This window comes from Micropterus salmoides, unplaced genomic scaffold (genome assembly GCF_014851395.1).
Source record: "Micropterus salmoides isolate LMB-PRFRI ecotype aquatic unplaced genomic scaffold, ASM1485139v1 Ms_hic_scaffold_2, whole genome shotgun sequence".
In the NCBI taxonomy this organism is placed as follows: Eukaryota; Metazoa; Chordata; class Actinopteri; order Centrarchiformes; family Centrarchidae; genus Micropterus; species Micropterus salmoides.
Window position 1 is genome coordinate 20,112,130 of NW_024041150.1, and position 24,129 is coordinate 20,136,258.

At 40.7% G+C, this 24,129-nt stretch overlaps 2 protein-coding genes and 1 non-coding gene across 3 annotated transcripts; all 3 read left to right on the top strand.

Annotated features, from left to right (window-relative positions):
- Positions 1 to 486: 486 nt before the first annotated feature.
- trnal-aag lies at positions 487 to 568 on the top strand. The gene has a single exon. It is a non-coding gene; the product is annotated as a tRNA-Leu (tRNA).
- Positions 569 to 1,432: 864 nt separating this feature from the next.
- On the top strand, positions 1,433 to 12,456 carry naa40 (N-alpha-acetyltransferase 40, NatD catalytic subunit). The gene is made up of 8 exons (XM_038731525.1): positions 1,433 to 1,722; positions 4,589 to 4,684; positions 6,515 to 6,567; positions 6,756 to 6,851; positions 7,286 to 7,444; positions 7,554 to 7,637; positions 8,044 to 8,121; positions 8,936 to 12,456. Exons 1-8 carry the CDS (start codon positions 1,717 to 1,719, stop codon positions 9,081 to 9,083), a joined length of 720 nt encoding a protein of 239 aa, XP_038587453.1. The 5' UTR covers positions 1,433 to 1,716; the 3' UTR covers positions 9,084 to 12,456.
- Positions 12,457 to 12,974: 518 nt separating this feature from the next.
- Positions 12,975 to 18,691, top strand: b3gat3 (beta-1,3-glucuronyltransferase 3 (glucuronosyltransferase I)). The gene is made up of 8 exons (XM_038732208.1): positions 12,975 to 13,141; positions 13,575 to 13,682; positions 14,846 to 15,026; positions 15,137 to 15,320; positions 15,511 to 15,672; positions 15,823 to 15,909; positions 16,676 to 16,879; positions 17,140 to 18,691. The coding sequence occupies exons 2-8, from the start codon at positions 13,589 to 13,591 to the stop codon at positions 17,236 to 17,238; spliced, it is 1,011 nt and encodes a 336-aa protein (XP_038588136.1). The 5' UTR covers positions 12,975 to 13,141; positions 13,575 to 13,588; the 3' UTR covers positions 17,239 to 18,691.
- Positions 18,692 to 24,129: the final 5,438 nt, after the last annotated feature.

Consider the following 24,129-nt stretch of genomic DNA (forward strand, 5'->3'; position numbering starts at 1 on the left):
TAATCCATAATAATATATCATAATTCCTTAAGTGGTTTTATTTTGTATTAATAATAATTGCAATCAGTAAAGTAATTAGTAACTAAATTTGACAAAACTATACGTAGTAGAGTAAATGTGTAAAGTAGCATAACATGGAAATACTCTACTAGTAAAGTAGGCTACAAGTAGCCTACCTTATAATTGTAGGTACTTAAAGCACAGTATTAGAGTCAATGTACTTATATTCCACCACTGAATTTCTGTTGGTTGTTATGATATGTTATCTTCTGTCAAATAATTAAAATGTCTGTTTCTGTAAGTGACCGTAAGGTTATCCTCCAACAACGTGAAGTGTGACGCCCTTCTTCAGCCCCGTCCAGCCTCTGAGGGGCTGGCGTCACTTTCCAAACAAGGAAACCATATTCGCGCTAAAGTAGTGGTGCATTCAAAAACTGTCGGAATATTGACAGACAGGTATTTTGTGGACAGGACTCACATGTGCATGGTAGCGTGGCCGAGCGGTCTAAGGCGCTGGATTAAGGCTCCAGTCTCTTCGGGGGCGTGGGTTCGAATCCCACCGCTGCCAGGAAACTTTTCCGGTAGTAAAGCGTTGTCCCAAAAACTCGAATACGCTTGTATGTACGCTTACGTAAAGATGTCTGATTGTGCTGACAATTTTACTAAGGTGATTTTACTATCATGCAAACCAAGCAAGGAAGTTCTTCTCAACATGAAATAGAAGGTTCATCTACAATTAATATTAATGTAGTAGTTTTTATGTTTATTTGATAATGAATATCGTATTTTTTGTTTTAAGAACTGTGCAACAATAAAAAATTAAACAATAATAAAAACAACAACAACAATGACAACCATGAATACTCTGAGGTAGTGGTGGAAATAAGCTACATAGCCTACTCACAGGACAGTCTATGGTAAGTACATTTTTTGTTACTTTTAATCACTTCTGCTTTAAACTTCCACTTTACTGTGAAGATTAAGTCTTATACAAAACATATAATGACCTTACAGCATGTGATGAATTGTTACAGGATAAACCACCCAAAGTTGTATTACAAGTATCCGACTACAATGTACCAACAACAATCCAACTATAATATAACTACGTTATAGTACATTTTGCTGATAACCCTTACTTTATTTTACTTAGCAACATTTTGAGTGCAGGACTTTTTTATTATTATTATCATTTAGGAAATGCAACTCTTCTTTGTAGAATATCGAAAATATTGGAAAAAAGTTAAATGTAAAATAATAAAGAAGGTGCTTATCTACAGAAAGTTTACTGGTAAGTTTTCCTCCCAAATTTTGGATTATTGTTCTTGAAAGTCCATTTGAGACTCGGAAGTCTGAGCTCGTTTAGAGCACGTGAACGCAGCATAATTGGACGACGGAGACGAGAGGAAAGGAAAGGGCAAAGGAAGGACCCGTAATAAATTCAGCCTCGCACTCTTGGCGCCAATCCGATTTAAAGAGAAAGAAAAAAACAGAAACATTTTCATTGACGTTTTTAATGAAAGTTCGCCTGACTGCTGCTTCTCCCATCGGTCGGTGCCGTTAGCCAGCTAGCCTCGTTAGCACACTATCTATCATTGCCATATTAATCTGGCCCTCTTCTCTCTGTAGTCACGATACTAATAAGTCAGCAGCAGTAGAGCACGGGGACAATAGAGGTGTGTTTCTACAGGGGGATCGATAAGACACAGCTGCGAAATGGGGGTGAGTTGTAACCGTGTGTGTTTTGCTTAATGTCTCGGTGCGAGGTGATACAATGAATAAATAAATGCGTGATGGTGAGAGGAGAGAAAGAAAGAAGGAAGGGGGAGGAGGAGGAAGGGAAAGGAAGAGAGACCATGGTGGATTGATGTTAGTTAAAGGTGTCGGTTGGCACCGGGGTGGCTGTGCTGTTAGCCGTGTAGCTGCCTCCACATAGCTTCAAACAGCTTTATAACACCAGCCCGAGCGTACACGCAGCGTTGTGTGGCATCGTTTTCAGCATCATTACTGCATTGTCCTCGCCGCTGTGCACACTTAACTTCTGATGTGGGTTGTGCCATTGTTAGCCTGCTAGCTGTGTTAGCCACTTAGGAATGCAATGTTAATGCCGAGTGCTTGGCTAGCTGTTACTGCTAACCACTGTGTGTGTGTGTGTGTGTGTGTGTGTGTTTGTGGGGACGTTTGACCCAAAAAAGAAAACACAAAACCGTGTGATGGATTAAGCCACCTGGTTTTAATACATGTGGGCTTGTAGGATGCCAATGATGTACCCCCACCGGGCCTGCACTCATGCTGCAAAGCCGAGTTAGTATCCTTAACTTAAGGTAGTCTGTGTAAGCAGACTTAAGTTTATCCTCCACTTTCACTCCAGATAAACCAATCCACGTGTTTTCACCACAGCCCCAGCTCATTCTGCAGCCTTCCCGTGCTTTGTGCTTGGTACAAAGTTTAAGGGCTGAGCTGAAGTTGGCTAATTTAGTTCCCTCTTCTGCTCAGGTCCTGATCTAATGACATAATTTAGCTAATTCCTGCTTGTTTGTCCGTAAAGCACATTTCTGCACTGTAAACATGTTGTAAATACATGGGGCTTCCCAGGATCTAGGGTATTGTAAACTGTATACACTGTTAAACTGTGGTTAGGGCTGCAACTAATAATTATTTTTCAGGGTAATGTCTCCAGATGGCTTGTCCAAAGTCCAAATATTTCTAATTAATGAGACAGATGAACAGCAAATCCTAAGATGTGAAGAAGAAAAGAAAGAAAGAAATGTTCTGTGTTTTTTCTGTATTGCTGATTTTTAAATGATTAGTTATCAAATGGTGGCAGATTATTTTCTGGAGTTAAATGACTAATCCTTTTAGTACTGATGTGCAGGTGTCCTTTTTATTAATGCTAGCAACCCTGACATTAAGTGCAAGTTTCAAGCCACTTCTGCTGTGAGTGACTCAGTGTTACATTTCTCTATGAATTCCAGGCGTTGGTGATTAAAGACAGCTAATATGGGAAACACGTTTATAACAGCTGTTGAAGCGAGTGGTTTTCTCTCTGTTGCAAGGCATGGATGCATTGGAGTAATTTGTGTGAATTATGGCTGCACCATTGCTGATACCAGCATGCGATATCAAGCCAAGAGCATGCTAAATTAGAGTGTCAGGGAATTTTTCCAATACAATAGTCACACACCGGGAGAAATATGCGACATCAGCGATATAAACAGGCCACTGTTTTACACAGCATTGGTCATAATAGCTACTCATATGAATATCAATGCTGCTTTTTTATCTTGCTGTTGCTCTTTTTTTATGGACTGGGTGATCATGTTCATAATATACTTTATAAGTGTAACTGTCCTGCATGACTGACCTCCCATTTGTTTGTTTTTTTCTAGTTGTACGTTTTCTTAGGTTTGAGGTTTGTTCTGTTCTTGGGTCATTAAGTCTCTTTTGCCGTGTTGATGTGTGAGAAAATACTTCTGCAAATGAGGTCTGCACTAGAGCCCGACCGCTAAATGTGCATACCGATATTGTCAGCCGATATGAGCTAAAAATCCACCACAAAACACAGATGTAATCAGATGTACTTTTGTTCAAAGTATTATTTATAACAATAAAAAGTTTGTTTGTAAACTGCATCATGTCATCTTATCTTGGTGAGGTCTCATAACTACACATAACAAATGTTAGTGACAATCTTGTTTATGTTATGTGTTTCTGAAAGAAGGGGGAGGAAAAAGAATATCAGGTGATGTATATCGGAGTATTTGATTTTAAAATCCTCGAATATCAAAATCGGTATCGGTCTTAAAGCTTCCACTCGGGCTCTAGTCTGCAGGCACACAGAACATTACTTGTAAATTTATATTTAGAGGTTAACAAGTACATAGGTGAATAGGAAAAAAAAAAACCAAAGCTGCTAAATTCAGGTGCAACTAATTTTCCATACTGCTTTTATTTCCCCCTTAAATTTAAATTTAGCCTAAAGTTACGTCTCTAGGAAGGACTATACATTACATTTAATGGTATTAACATAGGAGTGACTTACTTTCTTTCTTTAATTGCACTCAGGAATGAACTAAATAAAAGAAGCTGAATAGCTTTTTGTGTGTTACCCGTGGAGCCTGCCTGCGTTGGGCTCTTTGATCTTTGTTACCAGGCTTAATGATAATGTCTTGTTATCCGACATGCTAGCTCTTCTTATGCACCAAAATGCTGCAGTTCCTTTTCATGTTATAACAAGGGCCTGCACACGTCTTCGATCAATTTTAGACACCAGGAAGAATGTTATCATATCTAACAAGAGCCAGCAGACACTAAATTATAATTACTGCCCAACAGTGGGTGTCAGATAAAAAAGGATTAGTTTAAGTGTGTAATTGATCATGCGAAATGGAGAAGAGGATTGATAAAGTGACAAAAAAATCTCAGAGATTGTCAATAAATGAAATTAAGAAATTGTTACAGTTCTTTGTTTTCTGACACCTATGTCAAATATCTTTTCCTCCTTCCATTCTTTTTGTTCCCGTGGCCCTGAATTTCTCCTCTGCATGCCTGCTACCATCTCAACACATTCCTCATTTCCTGTGTCCAGAGGAAGTCCAACAGAGCGAAGGAGAAGAAAGCCAGACGTCTGGAGGAGAGGGCAGCTATGGATGCCGTCTGTGCCAAGGTGGATGCAGCCAATAAGGTAATTTTGGTTGCAGATTACTCAACAGTGGCAGTGGGCCACAGGGCGGGCTTTTGAGGGGACGTTTGGGGAGATGGAGTGACCTTATTTAAGGAATTGGCAATCATCTTGTTCAGGATACAGAGGTTGCGGTGGTAGCCGCTCGCTGACTGCAAAACAGGTGCAAAATGTGCAGTGGTGTAGTTCTGACAGTCTCAAAAGTACATTTATTTTTAACATGTCATGCCATAATCAACTAAGTGCTTTGTATAAAAGCACCCACCACTTGGCCCTGTTACGTGCTGTTTCAGGCTTTCATGGATTCATATTGCAACGAGCACGCCACTTAAAACCTCCGTTGTGAGCTGGGACTTTTTATCACTTGTTAGGTTACAGTGTTAGACGTGGTTCCATGTAATGACACCAAAAGCACTCCTTGCCCTAATAAGAGCTGTATTTGACATTTACATGGCAGGAAAAGCCAAACAGTGCCATATGTTTTGTTATGCATAATTAATCAGCATTGTTAAATCCTAACCATCTACAGCTCCTGTAGCTTGGAGGTTGGGCTAGAGCATTAGTAAACCTTAGTAGGAAGCCTGGAGGAGAACAAAGCTCACGCACTCGCCTTGAGCTGAGCTGCAGCCGCTTCCTCAACAACCTCTGAACAGGCCTGCCTGCGCTTATTACTTTCCTGTGCCATTTTGTCCCAAAATGGGGCACTCTGTGTTGCATGCTGGTTCCCTCTCCCGCCCCTTTCCACTGTTGATGTGCTAACAGTGAAGGAATGCAAGAAATTCTCCCAGAGCTGCATTTATTTTTATTTATGCTCTCGCCAACAGCAGTGGATCTTGACTTGGACTTTTGTTTCAAATGAACAAATAGTGGATTCACTGGGTTTAAAACAACAACAACAACATTTTTAACCAGACATGGTAAGTTCTCCTCAGCCCTAAAATGGAGGAGAGGTGTGGATGGATTGCTGAACAGGCCTACCAGGCATAGGCCCACGGGCCCAAGGGGTCAGAGGGCCCCTAAACAAAAGAGAACACCGCCGAACTGATATTTATTTGATATTCTAGTTTCCCTAATATAGCTGTGTAGTTCACATGTCTTTGCCCTGGGCCCCAATGTCTCATTATATGTGCAAGAAGAGGGGTTAACTTAATTTGAGATTATCTTATGCACTCAAGACCAAGGAAATGATCCAGGTTCTTTTTATGAGTGACTAATGGGGCTATAACAATAATAGTGCTGTGATTTCCCTGCCTGTATGGGCCCCGTTTGGCCCATTTCGGCTCCAGAGCCTGTAGTTGAGCCTAAGGGGTGCTCAGGTTGGAAGTGCAGTCTCCATTACGGTCTATTTTTGGGGGCATTTTCTGCATTCACAAGTAAAAGAAGCGTTTGATTTGAAAACCCAGAAGGGTAGGGGTGCAACTACGATAATTTTTTATTAACGATTAATCTGCCATTTATTTTACTGATGTGTTATTATCATTTTAAGACAACGCAAAACGGATAATCCTTACATTTGAGAAGCTAGACAAAGCAAGTATATGGCATTTTTGCTTGAATGTCTCTAGTGATTAAAGGATTATGTGAAGTTGACTAATTATTTCAGCTATACAGATTTTTAAAAATTTGTTTAGACATTGTTAATCAAGCTAGAGGAAAATTGGTCACACATTTGGTGTAAAGTAAAAGTATGTGTACATTACATTTCTCCCAAAACAATAGGAGCTTTTCCATTGGGGGCAGTATAATAAGAGACTCTGGCATAAAGGGAGAAAATATTTGATACTTTTGTGTTTTGAACATCGCTTGAGCTAAATTTGCCCCTTCTCCCCACAGCTTGATGACCCACTGGCTGCCTTCCCAGCCTTCAAAAAGTACGACAGAAATGGGTACGCATTGCTTTGCACGCCTACAAAGGACTTATTCAGCATTTCATGAAATACTTACTTGTTTCATTTTCTACATGGGGGCGAGAGTTGGTCCGCTGGTGGTATTTATATCTGTTGTTTGTCTGACTTTACTACAGTGTAGACACAGACTCATGCGCACACACATGTTTACTTGTCTTCCCGTCCAGGCTGAACCTGCAGATAGAGTGTAAGAGAGTGACCACCCTCAACCCGCTGTCCGTCGAGTGGGCCTTCGAACTCACCAGAGCCAACATGCAGGCGCTGTAAGGAGTCTGATCTGTCCTGTTCTCGTAGTTAAAGGTGTAGTTCAGGAACACAGTGATGAACGAAGAGGCTCTCATAGATCTGAATGGTAGATTACAGTATAGGAAGAAGCGCAGACGAGCCAGAAATGCTTTGTGTGCAGGAACACTGAAGAGAGACATCAGTCGGCTGCAGAGTAAGATGTGGATCAGGGAATAAATTGGACTGTACACACCTGTGGAGAAGAGATGGAGGCAGAGAAATGACAACCATGTATCTTATCTCACTTTGCCAGAATTTGAGTAGAAAAATTGCGCCCAGTCAGTGGAAACAAAATTAGTTCCTTGTCTGAGTGGCACGGCCACTCAGCAGCCTGATGATGGGGAGAAATGAGAGAGTAAAAATTTGGCATGTCACGTTTGAGTCGACCTATTTTCCTTTGGCCATGCTGTAGGTATGAGCAGAGCGAGTGGGGGTGGAAGGAGAGGGAAAAGAGGGATGAGATGAACGACGAGAGGGCGTGGTACCTACTGGCCCGCGACGGCGACTCTGCCCCCGTGGCCTTCTCTCACTTCCGATTCGACGTGGAGTGTGGGGAGGAGGTTTTATATTGGTAAGGCACCGAGCCATCCTTTTAACAACAGCCAGAGAAAGGATGTATTTCACTTGTTACTTTTTTTTGCAATATGCCCACTCTGGTCTAACTTGTCTCGACTCTCCAGCTATGAGGTGCAGCTAGAGAGCAGAGTGCGGAGGAAAGGACTCGGCAAGTTCCTCATCCAGATACTACAGCTCATTGCTAACAGGTAAAATCCACAGCTGCCGTCATGGCTGTGTGACTTTGTGTGAAATTCAGATGCTTCTGAGTGTGTATGAATAATCATGTGAATCTGGTTAAATGTTTTCATTGTCTGCTAATGGCTGTAAAAAAATATATATGTTCTGATTTTACAGTGGTCTCTATGGCTCCTATGTATCAGCTTGGAAAGTCCAACAAATTTTTTTGTATCCTGTAAGATTTTACATTTTAGTGATGAGCTTGTTGTAATGACACTGAACAATTTTATCACAATGTGGTTTAAAGAATAAGGGTAGTCTCTTCTGTTTTTGTCCCATGAAAAGGACAAAGACTATATGTAAACAATGCAGGAATTAAAAGATGTCGTCCTTCAGTCATGTGAAACTAAGGTAAATATGTTTGTTTCTGTCCAGTACACAGATGAAGAAAGTGATGCTGACAGTTTTCAAACACAACCACGGGGCTTACCAGTTCTTCAGAGAAGCTTTACAGTGAGTAGTCTGGCTCCACAAACGGTGTGGACTTTTAACATTAAAGGAAAGACTTGGGATTGTTTGTAAGTTTGTCTTTGTGAATGGGCTGATTTATTTTTTATATATATATATATATATATATATATATGGACAAACGCACAAGGGTGACTGTAATATAATGTACAGATATGCAACGTGTCCGAAGCTCCGTTTTTTCCCTGTAGAGCAGTGGTTACCAACCTGGGGGGTTGGGACCCCCACAAGGGGTCGCCGGTTCAATCTGAAGGGTCGTGACATTATTTACAGGATATGTAAGCAGAACAAAACATATTTCTACAACACAACACTTTATTCTGATATTTTCTTCTTTATTTTTTACAAATGACTGCATCAGTTTAGGGATTAACCTTTTTAGAAATTATTAAAACAAATCAAGGGAGGAATAAAAAATCACATAACATGTTACAACAGACATTGCCGTGTTTTAAGGGGTCACACGCCAAAAGAGCTGAAAAGCACTACTCTAGAGCTTCTGCTCTTTTTAACTTGAGATCATATCATACTGGAGTACACAGTATGGGCTTCTTTAGGAAACCTTTTGTCCTGTAGTTATTTAATGTGAACATTAAGTTGATATTATGCGTGTAACAGTGAGTGAGCGACTGAGGGATTGTTTAGTTAAAATGACGCAAATACATGCAGAAGAACAATTGCCAGTGTTGACGGCTGCCTTCACAAGTACATGTCCAAAAGAAAAAAAGACTCCTCCTTTCTTTTAAGTTCTCTGACCTCCTTCCTTGTTCACCCCCCATCACCCCCCCCCCCCTTTTAGGTTTGAGATTGATGAGACTTCGCCGAGCATGTCCGGTTGCTGCGGCGACGACTGCTCTTACGAGATCCTCAGCCGGCGGACCAAACACGGCGAGGCCTCTGCGGGACACACCCACGGGGGCGGGCACTGCGGAGGCTGTTGCCACTGAGCCACTCAAAGCTCCACCGTCTTTGTGATTTTGGTTAAAAAGCCAGCAACTTTCATGGCTATGTGTGAAAGCTTGAGCTGCCTGCTACTCTACAAGCGTTTTTGAGTTTGAGCGGCCGTAGAGTGCCGTTAGAAATGAACCGATGGTGGAATACCTGGCTACAGATATTGATGTCGCATTATGGATTGAGATTTATGTGTTTGTTTTTTTGTGTATTCCTGTTACAAACGCAGTATGCAGTGTGAGCTTTCACACATAGCTCCTATTTTTTCTTTCCTACTTCTCAATTCAATGTCCATCTTTTTTTTTTTCTTTTCCCGCCCTTCTCTTATCCCAGTTAATGATAACAATTGGTAATTTCCAGTCAAGATAAAGCTATTGCATTGCTGACACTCTGTACCACTGCAGTGAACCTCATCCCATCCTGCTCTCATCTCCCCCACATGTTATACTGTATTGAATCCTTCTGCAGCGCTTCTTAAACGATGGCTTGGTACCTAAAACTGGCTCCTGGCCTAACTAAGGCTGTATTATAGAAACGTCCTACCCCAAGTCAAGATTCCTCATGTTTTGAAGATAGGATGACTAGTAAATAATGATAAACCATGACCTCAGATGACCATGCATACTAAGCAGATGGGATAGGATCTTTGAGTTAGTCCGTTTCTGTTATACAGCCCATGATTTCTTTGGGACCTCACACTGAGACTACTAGCTTGTTTCACTGAAGGAGGGTCCCAGGATCAGCCTGAGAAGCCCTGCTGTGGTGTAACATCACCTGTTATATGCGCACATGGCTTGTAAGTTATTTTTGGAACAATAGCACTGCAGCTAGCAGAAACTGCACTGTCTGGAACCACTTCGGCCCATTTTTACACCTGTTGCAAGATTACAAGTACACTATTGGCACGACCCATCTTTGCTGTTCAGGTGATTCATATGTAGACGTCTCCCCTGCTTTTAATTTAATTTTAACGTGTGAGATAAGTTTGTTCAAGGTTGCCTTTTTATGTCGTATGCGCTCACCTTTCTCCCAGTGAAATTAGTAAAAAAAATCTTTATTCTCTCATCATCTGTTGCTGTAAATCTGCATCCAACCCAGAAAACAATCCCAGTATGACCCTCCTGCTCATTCAGATGTTCAACTTGCTTCCAGCCACATTTGCTTATCAGAGGAACATGAACTGAAACGCTCTTTTCTGGCTCACTGAAAGAGGTCTTTAGTTCATGCTCTCGTTTTCTCCTTTCCTTTCCCCTGCTCTTTGGGCCTCCCGTTTATGTTGCTCTCATCTTTAGTCACACTTGTGCAATTGCATCACTCCTGCTCTCCTCTTCGTTCACTTCATTTCAAAGAGGTACTAATGATAAACAAGTTTGATGTTGAAGCTACCTTTTAGCTGTATTTTAAAAAACTACAACCGTCCTCCATCCCTTCTCCTTCGTATTCTTTAAGCATGAGCAAATCATATTGATTTAACATGGATGAGGATTGGTAAAAATCACCACTTCATTATGTGGCCATTTGAAGCTGACTAATGCTGTTAACTTGGAGGAAGGTACGTAGATTGGATGGATGGATGATAGAAGTAATTGCAGAGCGCTGAAAGTGTTTTTCTATGGTTGTCAACTGTTTTCCCAGCCCGCCGTCATTAGTTTGCATGACACAATTAAATATATCTAAAATCATCACGAGGGTCTAATAGCATAACTTTAATGTTTCATACAAAGCTCCCATGAACATTGGTGCATTTTAGAAAATGTAACGTTAATGCTGAGTTTTGATGTTTCTGAAAGCATCTTGGCACAAAGTCAGTACTGTAAGTTTTGGGTAAAGTCATACTGTACATCTGACGCCATATTGCTTGTCCGACTTAGGATTTATACCAGATACCACATTACTAGTCAACCTAGACGGGCTGCTGTAACCACTTCAGTCTTGTTGATTCCATATCCGTTTACAAAACCTTAAGGATATTTTCTCGAAACCACCATAAAACTCTTTATTTCCAGGACTGTAGTCCGCTTACTTGTGGGCTGGAGGAGTAAAAAGACTTTACACTACTGTGGATGTCAAGATTCCTCTATTTAGTGTGGCTGTACAGGGCTTCAGTTGGTACATTTTGAAATGTTTTTATATTTTATTTTATTTTTATTTAAGTGGCTCATATCAAGGCTGAAGTTAAGGTTTCGCAAAGATTAATACCTGGTCAAAGTGTGTGAAACAGGGGAGACAGAAATATGAAGAGACGTTCTTAGAAACGTCTAAATACTATAATAATCTCTGTTACACAAGAACAAAATGTTATTTATCATAAAATGGGGGGGGAAAAAAATACTTTGGATGACCGAGTCCAGATCCTGGGGTGAACATTTCTGGTTGTTTGCAGACTGGGTAGAGACAAAAAAATTCAGCACCTGGAGACGACGTATTGCCGTCTGGTGCTTGTTTGATCATGAACAAAAAAAACCCACCACATTTTGCTTGTTTTAGTTCTAGACTACCTTCTGATAAGTACAGGAAAACATTTTTTGTACTGCGTAGGTTACAATAAAAAGAGGATGTTGTACATAGTAGTAGTATATCAACCGACTGACAGTCTCTCTCTCAGGTTAACCAAATGTAAACAAACCTCATCTGTTTTTATTTACCAGCCATGTTGTCAGTTAGCTGTTTGCTGAGTTGGATTGGCCGCAGCTCTGGCCTAGGGTCAGTTTTTGATTGTGTGTCATGGCGTAGTATTTAAAGAAACAGATTTGAAGAACCACATCTAAAAGTCTACTTTTAACACCACTAGGAAGGTGATAACAGTGCTTTTCAGGAGGTGATTTTAGTTTTAATGAGTAAAAGGAAAAAAGCTCCTTTAACACCTATACCTTGGAAATGTGAAATTGCATGAAAATAAATCTGGACCAAAGTTGGAACTGACCCTAGATCAGTGCTTAGTGGCTACATTCAATCCAGACAGATGGGCTGTCTTTACAAAAAAAGGTTCATTGGAAGTGATTTTGTGAAATTATCTTAAGTTTGAAAATGAGCCTAAATTTAACCAGTTCATTTTAAGTTAGTGAGTACTTTTATTTTAGGAAAAAGTTACATACCCTCGACAACAAAAAAAAGAATCACAGATCCTTCTCTTGGTCTTTTCTCTATGTATGTATATAAGCTGTTGTGGATCCATCTTCATTTTCATTTCTTGGCCTTTTACAGGTAAAAAACTTTTTTAAACATGTTAAAAGAAAAGCTCCATGTTTGAGAGTGAGTGTTATAGTCCTATCCGTAAACGACAATGAAAGGGAAAACCAAGTCATTATGCCTTGTCAGTGTTTATTTGTATGTTACAAATAAAGGAAAGTTGTTTGACTTTTCAAGAGATTCCCTTTTGTTTTCATCATTTATGATTATCTAATGATTTGTCTTTTCACAGGACTTGGCAGGAATAGAAGCCAATATCTCCCCCTAGAAAAACTTTACAACTTATTTGACTTAAATTATGTGATACTAATTTTTAAATGTAAAGATGTTAAGTCACATTTGACTTGCATTGTAAAACTGATAGGTAGTCATAATTTGAGAAAATTTTGAGATAATGAGTTGTTTTGATCTGAATCTGAATTCTAGTTTAGTATCGCCTAATTTTGGTTTTGTGATGCCTAACTTCTTGTGTTAATTTTTATCTCCTTGGCAGAAATGGGCTTCACAGTAATAACTCCTTATGTTTTCTTACAGTATATTAAGGGAGGAACCCTTAACTGTTTGTTAATTTGCCCTTTACAAGGCATGAATTTCAGCCAACATTTTATTTTTTTTAAACTGGCGCGTGTGCAGGTTTCATGTGGAACTATTCGTATTTGTACACGTCCTGAGGGGACATCTTACTGTGTTGCACTGCACGGAAGTTGTTGGTATTTTGCTGCAAAGAAAATGCCCTAGTTGTGCTGAATGAATGGATGTTCTGATGCACTGAGGTGCCTTTGCTCACATCTTTCCAAGATGACATGAACCTTTAAGCGTATAACTCAAGTCTACCAGTCGTATCTTCCGCGATTTCCCGCCTTTGGTAAGTGCAAGAAAATGGTAGTCGAGCTATTTTCTGTTTAACTGTCAGGCGAACACTTAGCTTAGCTAACACTGATTTATCATCATGTTGAATATGTATATTATACGTATACAGTCTATGGTATTAACCGAGCTTCTCAGGAAGAGCGCACACAAACCCATACTCAGCTTCAACATTTTACATTTTAGCCTCAGAAAATGTCAAGGTAGCTTGGGATACTAACCTTAGTCATCAGGCTAATTGTTGATGTCCAGTTGAGAAACATAATTCTACACCTGAACATCTTTATGTTCTTTGTCACAGTATCCACAGCCTCGAGATAAAACCTAACAACAGATAATAATAAAATAAAAAAACAAAACAAAAAAAACATCCATAGAGAGTTTTTCTTTGTGAGTAAAAATGTTTTCCATGTCACACGTCATCCTTTCAGCTGGTGGGGGCACCATGGGAATGAGGATGAAGCTGAAGCTGAAGACTGTGTTTGTGCTTTACTTCATGGTCTCCCTCCTGGGCCTCATCTATGCACTGATGCAGCTCGGTAAGTGGTCACCACTGTCTCAATCATTCGTGAATACATAAGCTGGGTTCAGTCTGATGGGGGTGAGAAAAGGGCCTAAAAGTGAGAGGACTCAATTGAACTTCCATAAAACACAACTTATGTCAGAGTTGGAGAGGAGTTTGTTGTGCACGTTGAGAAACTGCTAGCAAGACTTTATTTCCTTACGTTACTCCAACACAATAAACTCCTCTCTCCTACTCTGAATTATGTTTACACCGTCGTCTTCCTGCAACAACTCGCCTCTCACGAGATTACAGAGCGAGAATTGTCCTTGAGCAAGACTCTTATTTCTGGTTAAAAACAAAGGAGTCAGTCATGGGGATCCTTTCAATGATGTTGTCACATGGTATGTCTGAGCCTTTCAGTGGCAAAATGAAAAGCACTTTCTGTGGACGTCATTTTGAGGAGCATTATTGCCCCAAAGGAATACGTCGCAGTCGCCGGTTTTCCGGGTGCCGGCTGAAGCCACTTACTCCAAGTGTTCCAAAACGTTTTGTACCTACTATTCATAGTTTTCAGTCACGTGACAAGGAAGCGACTCACACCGGACTCCCCCGTACAGATGCCGCAAAAGCTGTTAAATTTTATTTGGATCACCTCTCAACTCAAGTAAAAGATTGATATGGACACAAACTGCAAGTGTTGGGCACATGTGATCCATCGAGGTTACAGCACCCACTGTCTTTTATTTCTGCCATTTAAAAACTGCCAGGTCCCTGCCAGCGCTTGAATGTAGTAATGTTTACGTTTACCTTGTAGGGAATCCCTCACCTAACACAGCTCAGGCTTCTCTCCTCGTTGATTAGTGCATCCGAAAGCACAACAACCATCCAGCATTTTCGCTACGCAAAAGTAACAAACTCAAAGTAACAGTGTATCACTTGCTTCCTGGTTAGCAATCAGTGGAAAAGGTCTTTTTTGCCCTCCAAGGGCGCGTTTTCCTTGGAATGTGACGTCACGTGAAAACTATGAATTCATTTCTACACCAAAATGTTATAATAGAGCCCAGGTTTAAAAATATAGAAATTACCCTTTAAAGTTGGGCTGTAGGAATTAACAACCAACCAAAGTGTCAGTTATGTAGTTGTACAAGAAGGGAAATCTTTTTTATTTTTTTCTGTTGTGTCTCTAACACTTTGCAGGGCAGCGCTGCGACTGCACAGAGCATGACTTGCCTAAAGACCGTACCATTTCTCGGTTGCGGGGGGAATTGCACCGTCTTCAGGAGCAGATGAGGAAGTCGGAGGCAACCAAACAACCCCAGAAACAGTCCGCTAAGCCCTCCCTGCCCACCATCTTTGTCATCACCCCGACATATGCAAGGTAGGCCAGGAGGCTGATTTCCTGCTCAAACTTCTGTTACTGATCATTTCTCTTTCACAAACACATAGACACACACACTGTTCTTCTGATTTCTGTCTGTCCCTGTCCAGGCTGGTGCAGAAGGCCGAGCTGACTCGTTTGTCCCAGACCTTCCTCCATGTTCCCCAGCTCCACTGGATCGTGGTGGAGGACTCACCACACAAGACGCCACTGGTGACTGACCTCCTGGTGAAGAGTGGCCTGACCTACACACACCTACACATGCCCACCACCAAGGACCGCAAACTGCAGGATGTGGGTAGAGACATTGATTTGCAGAGACAAAAATCATCAACCAGTCTTTCTTGTTTTTGTCCTCAAATTTAAATCAAATGCAGATTTTTGCAATTTGGTATTTATTATTTTTCCTTATTTAAGTACGAACAAAGTGCTTTAAAAGAAGAGCTTTTGAATATTCAGTGTGAACGCTCACTCTCCACCTCAGGGTGACCCCAGCTGGCTGAAGCCCCGTGGAGTCGAGCAGAGGAATGAGGGCCTACGGTGGCTCAGAGAGGACAGAAGGGCTCAGCCAGGAGGAGACAACCAGCGGGGAGTGGTTTACTTCGCTGACGACGATAACACGTACAGCCTGCAGATATTTGAAGAGGTGGGTGTTGGCGGTGTGAAGGTGTTTATTTTAATGATCATTCAGGAGCGGGCAGGTCGTTTGTTACTGTGTCTACAGCTGAGCAAGTGTCTGTTTTTAAATGTGCCATGATTAGAAAAAGAGAGAGAAAGTCCTCTTGTCTTGTTTCAGATGAGGAGCACCCAGCGAGTATCTGTGTGGCCGGTGGGACTGGTTGGAGGGATGAAATATGAGAGGCCCGTGGTTGAAGGAGGAAAGGTAGGTGCTTTTTATACTTTGGTTTGTCACCCGTGGAACTGAAGTAACGGCTCCAAGATGAATAATGCTGACAAGCCTGTGTTTTGCTTAATTTAAGAAGAAACTAAAAAATTACATACAGCAAAAATAATATTTAGTGTGACTCCCAAGGACTAAGCTTAGTGTCTTCATGAAAGCATTTCAAACTCAAAAAATACAGATTGTTTCAAATAGTTGCATTGTGATGTGTTACAAAAAGACAACATGGAGTTGGAGAAAACAGAGCTTTCAACTGCATCTCAAAGTCTTCTTCAGGAGATGTTTTCTCTGTTGTCATGGACATAACTCACCTGATGTGACCTGCACCGGAGATGGAGTCTGCACCATTGTCATGATTGAAGTTTTGTACTTCAATCATGACAATGGTCAAGATGTCTTTCGAAGTGTCTTAATAAAGTATATAGACCTTAAGTTAACAATTTTTTTTCAAACTACTGTTTTTGAGGTCAAGAATGAAAACATTCAATAAACTATCTAACTTTTTTCCCAGTCACATTTTCCCACTCATATTTGTTGATCTTGATTTTTTTTTTTTCTTCTTTTTTTTTAAGAAAACAAAACATCACGAAAACATGTGTTAGACAAACCCGTATACCAGTTTTGAAGCTGGCCTCTGTGAGCTCTGATAGTATCAACTATTCTCCTCTCATTAAGGCCAAATAGTTGCTTTAAATGTCTTGTCAGAAACACAAATTTAGTACCAATACAGAATCATGTTTCTTCTAAGGTGATTCGCTTCCATACCGGCTGGCGTCCCAGTCGCCCCTTCCCGATGGACATGGCCGGCTTCGCTGTGTCCCTCAAACTGGTCCTGACCAATCCAGAGGCTTGTTTTGATGGAGATGCACCAATGGGCTTCCTGGAAAGCAGCTTCCTTCAGGGATTGGTTACCATGGACGAACTGGAGCCCAAAGCGGACAACTGTTCTAAAGTAAGAGTTGGATATGTGTGGGTAGAAAGATGAACTTTGTCATGTCTTATGGTTTAAAGCAGATGAATCAGTTTAGGTCTTTGAACTTTTTGAACCTGTTGGTATTATAGAAACTCCTGGCAAAGAGATTTTTAAGAGGGAAGTGACGCTGCATTTAAAAATAAATAAAAATAAAGGTTCAGATTTACTAGTTGCGGTATATTTGTAAGCAAAATGTTTAATTGTATGTCCAATTCATTGTGCGCGTGTGGTTTTTGTAGGTGTTGGTGTGGCACACACGGACAGAGAAACCGAAGATGAAGAGGGAGGAGGCTCTGCAGGCTCAGGGACTGGGTTCAGACCCAGCAGTGGAGGTCTGAGGAACACACACACCAACACACATTGTAAAGCATACTCTGCTGTTTAATGCTGCATATATAACTCTGCGTTGTAAATACTGTAAAACATGAAAAATATCTGTTAGAGGTGGTGTTAATTTTACCTGGATATGACGGTCTGTTTTTGTTTTGTGTCTGGTAGTAAATGTGCGTGCGTGTGTGTAAATATTGAGTGTGTATTGTTACAACTGTGCTGACTGTATGTTCGTGTATTTATCAGGGCTTTCTTTGGTTTTGTAGTGAGTTAGTTGTCTTTGTACAGCAGTACAGTTTGCCTGATGGGGGCGCCAGTTTTAAATTTTCAATTTCCTGTACACTTTTGCTTCAAGCTGGAGGAACGAGGCATCTTATTACAGACGTCCGTACTTGTATCATTTGTAAGGTTTCACATGTTTACTTGTGCTCAGTGGAAATCCTGCAGTGTAGTTCATTCCTCACAGCTGTTAGATATTTAGAAACTCACCAGGCCTGGCTCCAGAATCCTGTCTCTGTTTTCCTCTGCTGTTTGGATCGGATTTGAAACCTGCTTCATCAGTTCAGCCACCAACATCTTGATTGATCTCTGACCGAGATACAGTTGCAACAGAGCAATTCATTCATGCATGGCTTCTATATTTGCGTGTTTGGTGTATGAAAAGCTTTGTGTTTTTTTTTTGTTTGTTTGTTTTTTCAGGCACATCTCAAAAAATGACAATCATTATCATACGCATGAAAATAATCTTTATACTACACATCTAATCAAAATGTCCACAATGGCTATCACGGTAATAGTATTGTGGATCAGAGGTATTGCAAAAGTGCAGTTAACAATATTCATAACAATAACAAAACTCACCAATTAATTGAATATAAATCCAATATGCTAAAATAGTTATTGGCTTGTATTTACTATGCTGTCGTACTCCTGTGTTACAGACACAACTGGTGCAACTTAGCAACTCTGTGCTACAACAGAGACACTCTGCGCCACACCCAGTGCAGCATTAATTTTAAAACTAAAACGCAAATGCTGGATTTCAATAGTGTCATAGCACAACAAGAAATAGTTCTAGCCAGCATTTTATTTGAATATTTTTAGTGATGCTTTTTAAAAAAAAACAAAAAAAAACAAGGCATTTGGTTTCCATCTACAAGCCCTGAATAAGGCAACAAGCTCATGGATTTCTTTTGCAAACACAAAACACGCCATCCTTGTAACATTCCCACATTAGGGCAGGAAGTCCCTGGTACTTTACAGTAGCAGTATTTCAAGAGTGTAGTGCTCCTCAGCTACTGTTGTATGATACTGTAAAAACAGCTAGTGCCTGCGTACATGTAATTAGTGCCTATTAGTCAATTCTCTACTGGTGTATAATGTATTTATTACTGTAATATTAACATTGTACAATGTGATAATGTCTGTCTTTGAAAATAAACCTGGATAATGTAAAACATATTTTGGTATTAGGTATTTCTAATGCTTTGTTTTTAACTTTACTCTTGAACTTTTTGCAGGAAAAAATGTTTACCATCATAATGTACAGTATCTCACAAAAGTGAGTACACCCCTCACATGTTTGTAAATATTTGATTTTATCGTTTCATGTGACAACACTGAAGAAATGACACTTTGCTACAATGTAAAGTAGTGAGTGTACAGCTTGCATAACAGTGTGCTGTCCCCTCAAAATAACACATCACATAGGCATTAATGTCTAAACCACTGGCAACAAAAGTGAGGACACCCCTAAGTGAAAATGTCCTGTCCGAAACACCAGGCGTTTCATATAAACATTTGGATCTCAATCTGACTTTATGCACCAACACCGAGCTCCGTGTCCTTGCTGCTTCACTGCTGCCTGCGTAGATATGTGTTCATGTTCATCAAATCTTAGCAGTCCTATGAAAACCGTTTATTTTCTAAATATCAATGTTTCATGTTTTTAGCTTGGTCATGAATGCAGTCCAGGTTTTTTAATTATTTAAAGTAGGAGAATTTTCTCAACTCTTAAATATCATTGTTGTAATCAACAATGATATTGATAAACGAGCTGTGTGAAGGCTCGTCAGAATAATATACCTTGTGTTTCAGTTTCGGTCTAATTAAATGGTCAATTCACCCAGTTTATGAAAAAATATACACTGCTCAAAATAAATTAGGCAACACTTGAATCACATCACCTCTTGATAAACAAAATAGTTCAAAATTTTATTGTACATTGTATAATTAGTTTACAAAATGACGTAACAATAGGTAAATGCTCGGTATTTGTATAGCGCCTTTCTAGTCTTTTTGACCACTCAAAGCGCTTTTTTACACTACATCTGCATTCACCAGTCATACACTGAGCCTAAGTGCTCAAACGAAAACTCATTCACACACTGGCAGAACAGCCACCAGTGGCATTTCGGGGTTCAGTATCTTGCCCAAGGACACTTCGACATGCAACCAGGGGGAGCCAGGGATTGAACCGCCGACCTTCCGATTAACGGCCAACCCGCTCTACCTCCTGAGGCACAGCCGCCCCGTTCGGGGTGCGTTCGCGATGACTGAGGCTGACTTTCACCTACTTGATAGTCTAATATGAGCTCCAGACGACTACAGGAGCGGGGAATAAAAACGGCGCCGTTGAATCAGACAGTCTAACTTACCATGAGCTGAGATCAATGCGAGATCAATGAAAAGGTGGTTCCAACTTGGTGCAGCTGGAGAAAAAGCAACTGCCTTGCTCCCTCGAGGTTTTAATGTCATGTGAAATGGTGATGTTTTGCAGCGCCGGCGAAAGTCGGACACAATTTCTAACCAGCATGCCTTATTTTAAGTCCAGCATGCATTGCGCTGAACAGCGCCGCATGAAGTCACACGCACGTATTGATCAACGGATCAGCAGCCAATTGAGGGCTGGATTCAAAATCACACCTGTGACTTTTATCATGGCAACTCATAATGTGACTCAGTAGTGTGTTTGGCATCAACATGCCTGTTTGCACTACAGTCAATGTCTGGGCATGCTCCTGATGAGGCGGTAGATTGTGTCCTGGGGGATCTCCTCCCTGACCTGGATCAGGGCATCAGTGAGCTCCAGGACATACCTGTCCCGTTTTTCCCAGGATGATCCCATATTTTACCGTACTACCCCGGGGTCATCCCGTTATATTTTCCTGTAAATGTCCCGTATTAACTTTTCTAAAAACAAACAAAAACACAGGGCATATGTTTGCTAAACTCTCATTTGGTAAAGCAGGTGGCAGCATGTACAACATTAGCTGTAACGGGAAGAAGAACAGCAGCGCATGGTGTTCAGGTTGGATGGTGCATTGCTCCACATAGTAAAAAAAAAAAAATTGTTCACATTAGCTCAGTGTGAATCTGCTCTATCTGCAAAGGGAACAGGGCACCAATTGTGGACCTTCCAATTCTGGTGTTCTCTGGCGAATGCTGATCAAGCTGCATGGTGCTGTGAGCACAGATCCCACTAGAGGATGTTGGGCCCTCATGCCACCCTAACGGAGTCTCTCCACGTGTAATGGCCAGTCTCCTGGTATCTCTTTCATGCTCCTGAGACTGTACTGAGAGATGCAGCAGCAAACCTTCCCGCAACAGAATGTATGGATGTGCCATCCTGGAGGAGCTGGACTACCTGTGCACCCTGAATGGGCTGCAGGTACTACCTCATGGTACCAGTAGTGACATGGATGCTCCTAGGTTGTCTTGCTGTTGCCTCTCCAGTGCACTTGTTCATTTGCTCCAAAACAAGTGACACTGATTCACAATGGCCTATGCTTCCTAACTGGACAGATTGATATCCCTGAAGATGTTATACTGTGTTGATTAAGTTCCCTTATTTTTTGAGCAGTGTATTTTGTCACTTACTTCTTGGAGTATGTACCCGTGCAGATCTTTTGGCCTATTAAGAAACACAACAGACTCTGGCAAACTTTCAGTCCAAAGTGAAAAAGTTAGGAATTAAAACAAATATGCATATCTGTGAGAATTCAGCCTCTGCACCAACACAATGGGGATGAATCCAATTTAGTTTGTGGTGCCCACAGCATTTAAACAATGACATATTCAACAATCAACCAATTTGAAGTAACAAACGTTGGATTCTGACCCTAGATAGTTTAAGAAGTGCTGACTAATGTTGAGTGTTTAATGTGCTTCACTTGAAACGCAGCCAACAGCACATCTGTTCTCTGGGTGTGTCAGATACTTAACAGTGTTGCACTTCACAGGCAAGTTTACAGCAAGTCTGTGACTTTTATCACTTCTGTCTGTCTCTTCATGGTCCCACCAACATCTCTTATTCTGTGCTTTAGGTTTTCTCTCTGCCTCATTTTCTCCAGTTTCACCCACACATCAAAATCACACAGTACAGTACCAAAACTCTCACTTGCCCCTGCTTGACAGTGACCATAGCAACCTGTTTGCAGTGTCCGGTACCGTCATCAGTGATTACCCACGTGGGCGGCCAGATTCTCTAACCTCAACACAGCTGAGGTTTTTACAGGCCTGTGTGATTGACAGCTGTTCCACCCTCTCTGCAGGAAAGGCGCCTACTTGGTGACTATATATGGAGTGTTTGGGAGGTGTAAATCTACCTCATCACCTGACACACACACACACACACACACACACACACACACACACACACACACACACACACACACACACGCATGCACGCACACACACACACACACACGCATGCACGCACGCACACACACACACACACACACACACACACACGGCTTGTTAGATGAAGGCTCACCAGGAGGTGACTAACAGGAGCTAAAGTCATAGAGCCAGACGCACACCATCTTTTGATCTGCAGTGATTCACTCACAGACACACACATGCAAGTGCATTTGCACACACAGATCTGTAGACCAGACTACTTGTGACACTAGAAACTAGTTTAATTTCTGTAAACTGTCATCATCTATAGTGTCATGCTTTCACACTTAAATAACTTCGTACACCTCATTTAATGTGTGTGTGTGTGTGTGTGTGTGTGTTCTCCCGATGTTGATGTGTCAGATCACTTCTAGGGACGGTTGCACAGTATACATGTGTGTGCATGTACAAGATGTGCGAATATTTTACATACTGAAGCTGACAGCTGTAAGAAAAGTAAATAAGAAAAACAGGCATTAGTCAACACATACACACTCAGCAGAGCAGCTCCCACTCCCTGTCCCACCTAGACACAATGTTTACCATCGAAACAGTAACATACCATTCACTGACCAAGCTCATTCTTTTTATCTAGATGCACGCATACTTTCCATTAGATACCAGCTTATCATTAAAGACTAGTATTTTGGACACAGTGGGTATAAAGAGAAAGCAAATTACCTTCAGAGTCAGCCATTTTCAACGTAGGTCACACTATGCCTTAAACGAAAACACATTTAAATTTCATAAATGTTATCAAGTTTGTCATTAAATTATGGTTTCTTATTAATGATGCCATGAATTCAAAAGTAGGGACTTTTAGGTGGTTTTGTTCATGGGGGGATGCAATAACAGGATTACTTATGCATGGTTATTAATGGCTTTTTAATGAGATAAGGCCCTTTACATCAGTCCAGTAAAGTCAATTTTAAAGTGCAACACAAAACTGACCAGTCATGTAGACTGGTCAGTTTTGTGTTGCACTTTAAAACCTCATGAGCCTATTGATATGCGTTGAGAAAAAATGTTTGAAGATTGAGATTGTTAAATTTGAGCTGGACCAATGTATCGGTCAGCTAATATTATTAGCCAATGGAGTTGTCACAGATATACTGATATGTTGGACCTTCACTGTATTTTTGATATAAAAAGGATATGATACATTTTTTGGTGGTAATCTTTTAAATTAGTTTTTTAAACGAATAGTGACAAATACATGTACTGAGTAGGACATTTTACAATTGAAAAACAAGTCTACAGCCATGCTAGCAGCTCTGTGAGGCTGTACTAAGGCATAACAATGCTTTGAGCTAAATGCTAATGTCGGCATGTTAGCAATGACAATGCTAACATGCTGATGGTAAGAAGGTAAAATGTTTGCCATGTTTGCCATCTTAGTTAGTTAGTGTTAGTTTTAGCATATTAGCACGCTAACATTTGCTTATATGCAAACAAAGTACAGCTGAGGTGATGGGAGTGTCACTAGTTTTGCAGGTATTTAGTCTGTTTGCAGTATTGAATACTGACTGGCTGAATGTAAAAGCCGTTAGGTCTGGCAGTATTTTAGCTGTGAAGGTAATAATGACGCTCTGTGTGATGTGTGTGCAAAGACAGTGAAATACTTTAGCAACACTGCAAACCTCGCTAAACATCTGAGATTAAGTCAAAATAATATGATGATGTTATGAAGCGGCAGTTCTGAGCAGGAGATTTTTATTATAATTAAAGAATATGACAGTAGTTTGATGTCTTGTCATTATTGCCTGGGTATTACTTGGTATTGGATCGGATAGGAATAAAGTTTTATCGCACATTAGCAGTAAGCTAATATTAGTTGATATATTGGCTCAGCTGATGTTTTGGCAGATACCGCATGAAAAAAGTAGTAAACTGTAGCAATACATGTATTGCACCCCCCCCAATTAAGAACTCCCTCAAGGGGGGTTGACATTAAAGAGAAATAAATTACGTGTTTCATAGAGCTACAGGTGGAAAAACTGCCACCTATAAATATGAAAGCTGACACAAGAGAGTTCTTCAGGGACACCTGTATCGTTGTTTTGAATAGGTTTATGAATTGCCATCATTCCCACGTGCTATGGAGTGTAGAAGTTGGATTGTATGTTGCAGACGGTGTGAAAGTCACATCTCTACCCTGCAGGTTTATATATGACAGCTGTTCATGGTGATTGAAAGCCACTGATATCAGAATAGGATGT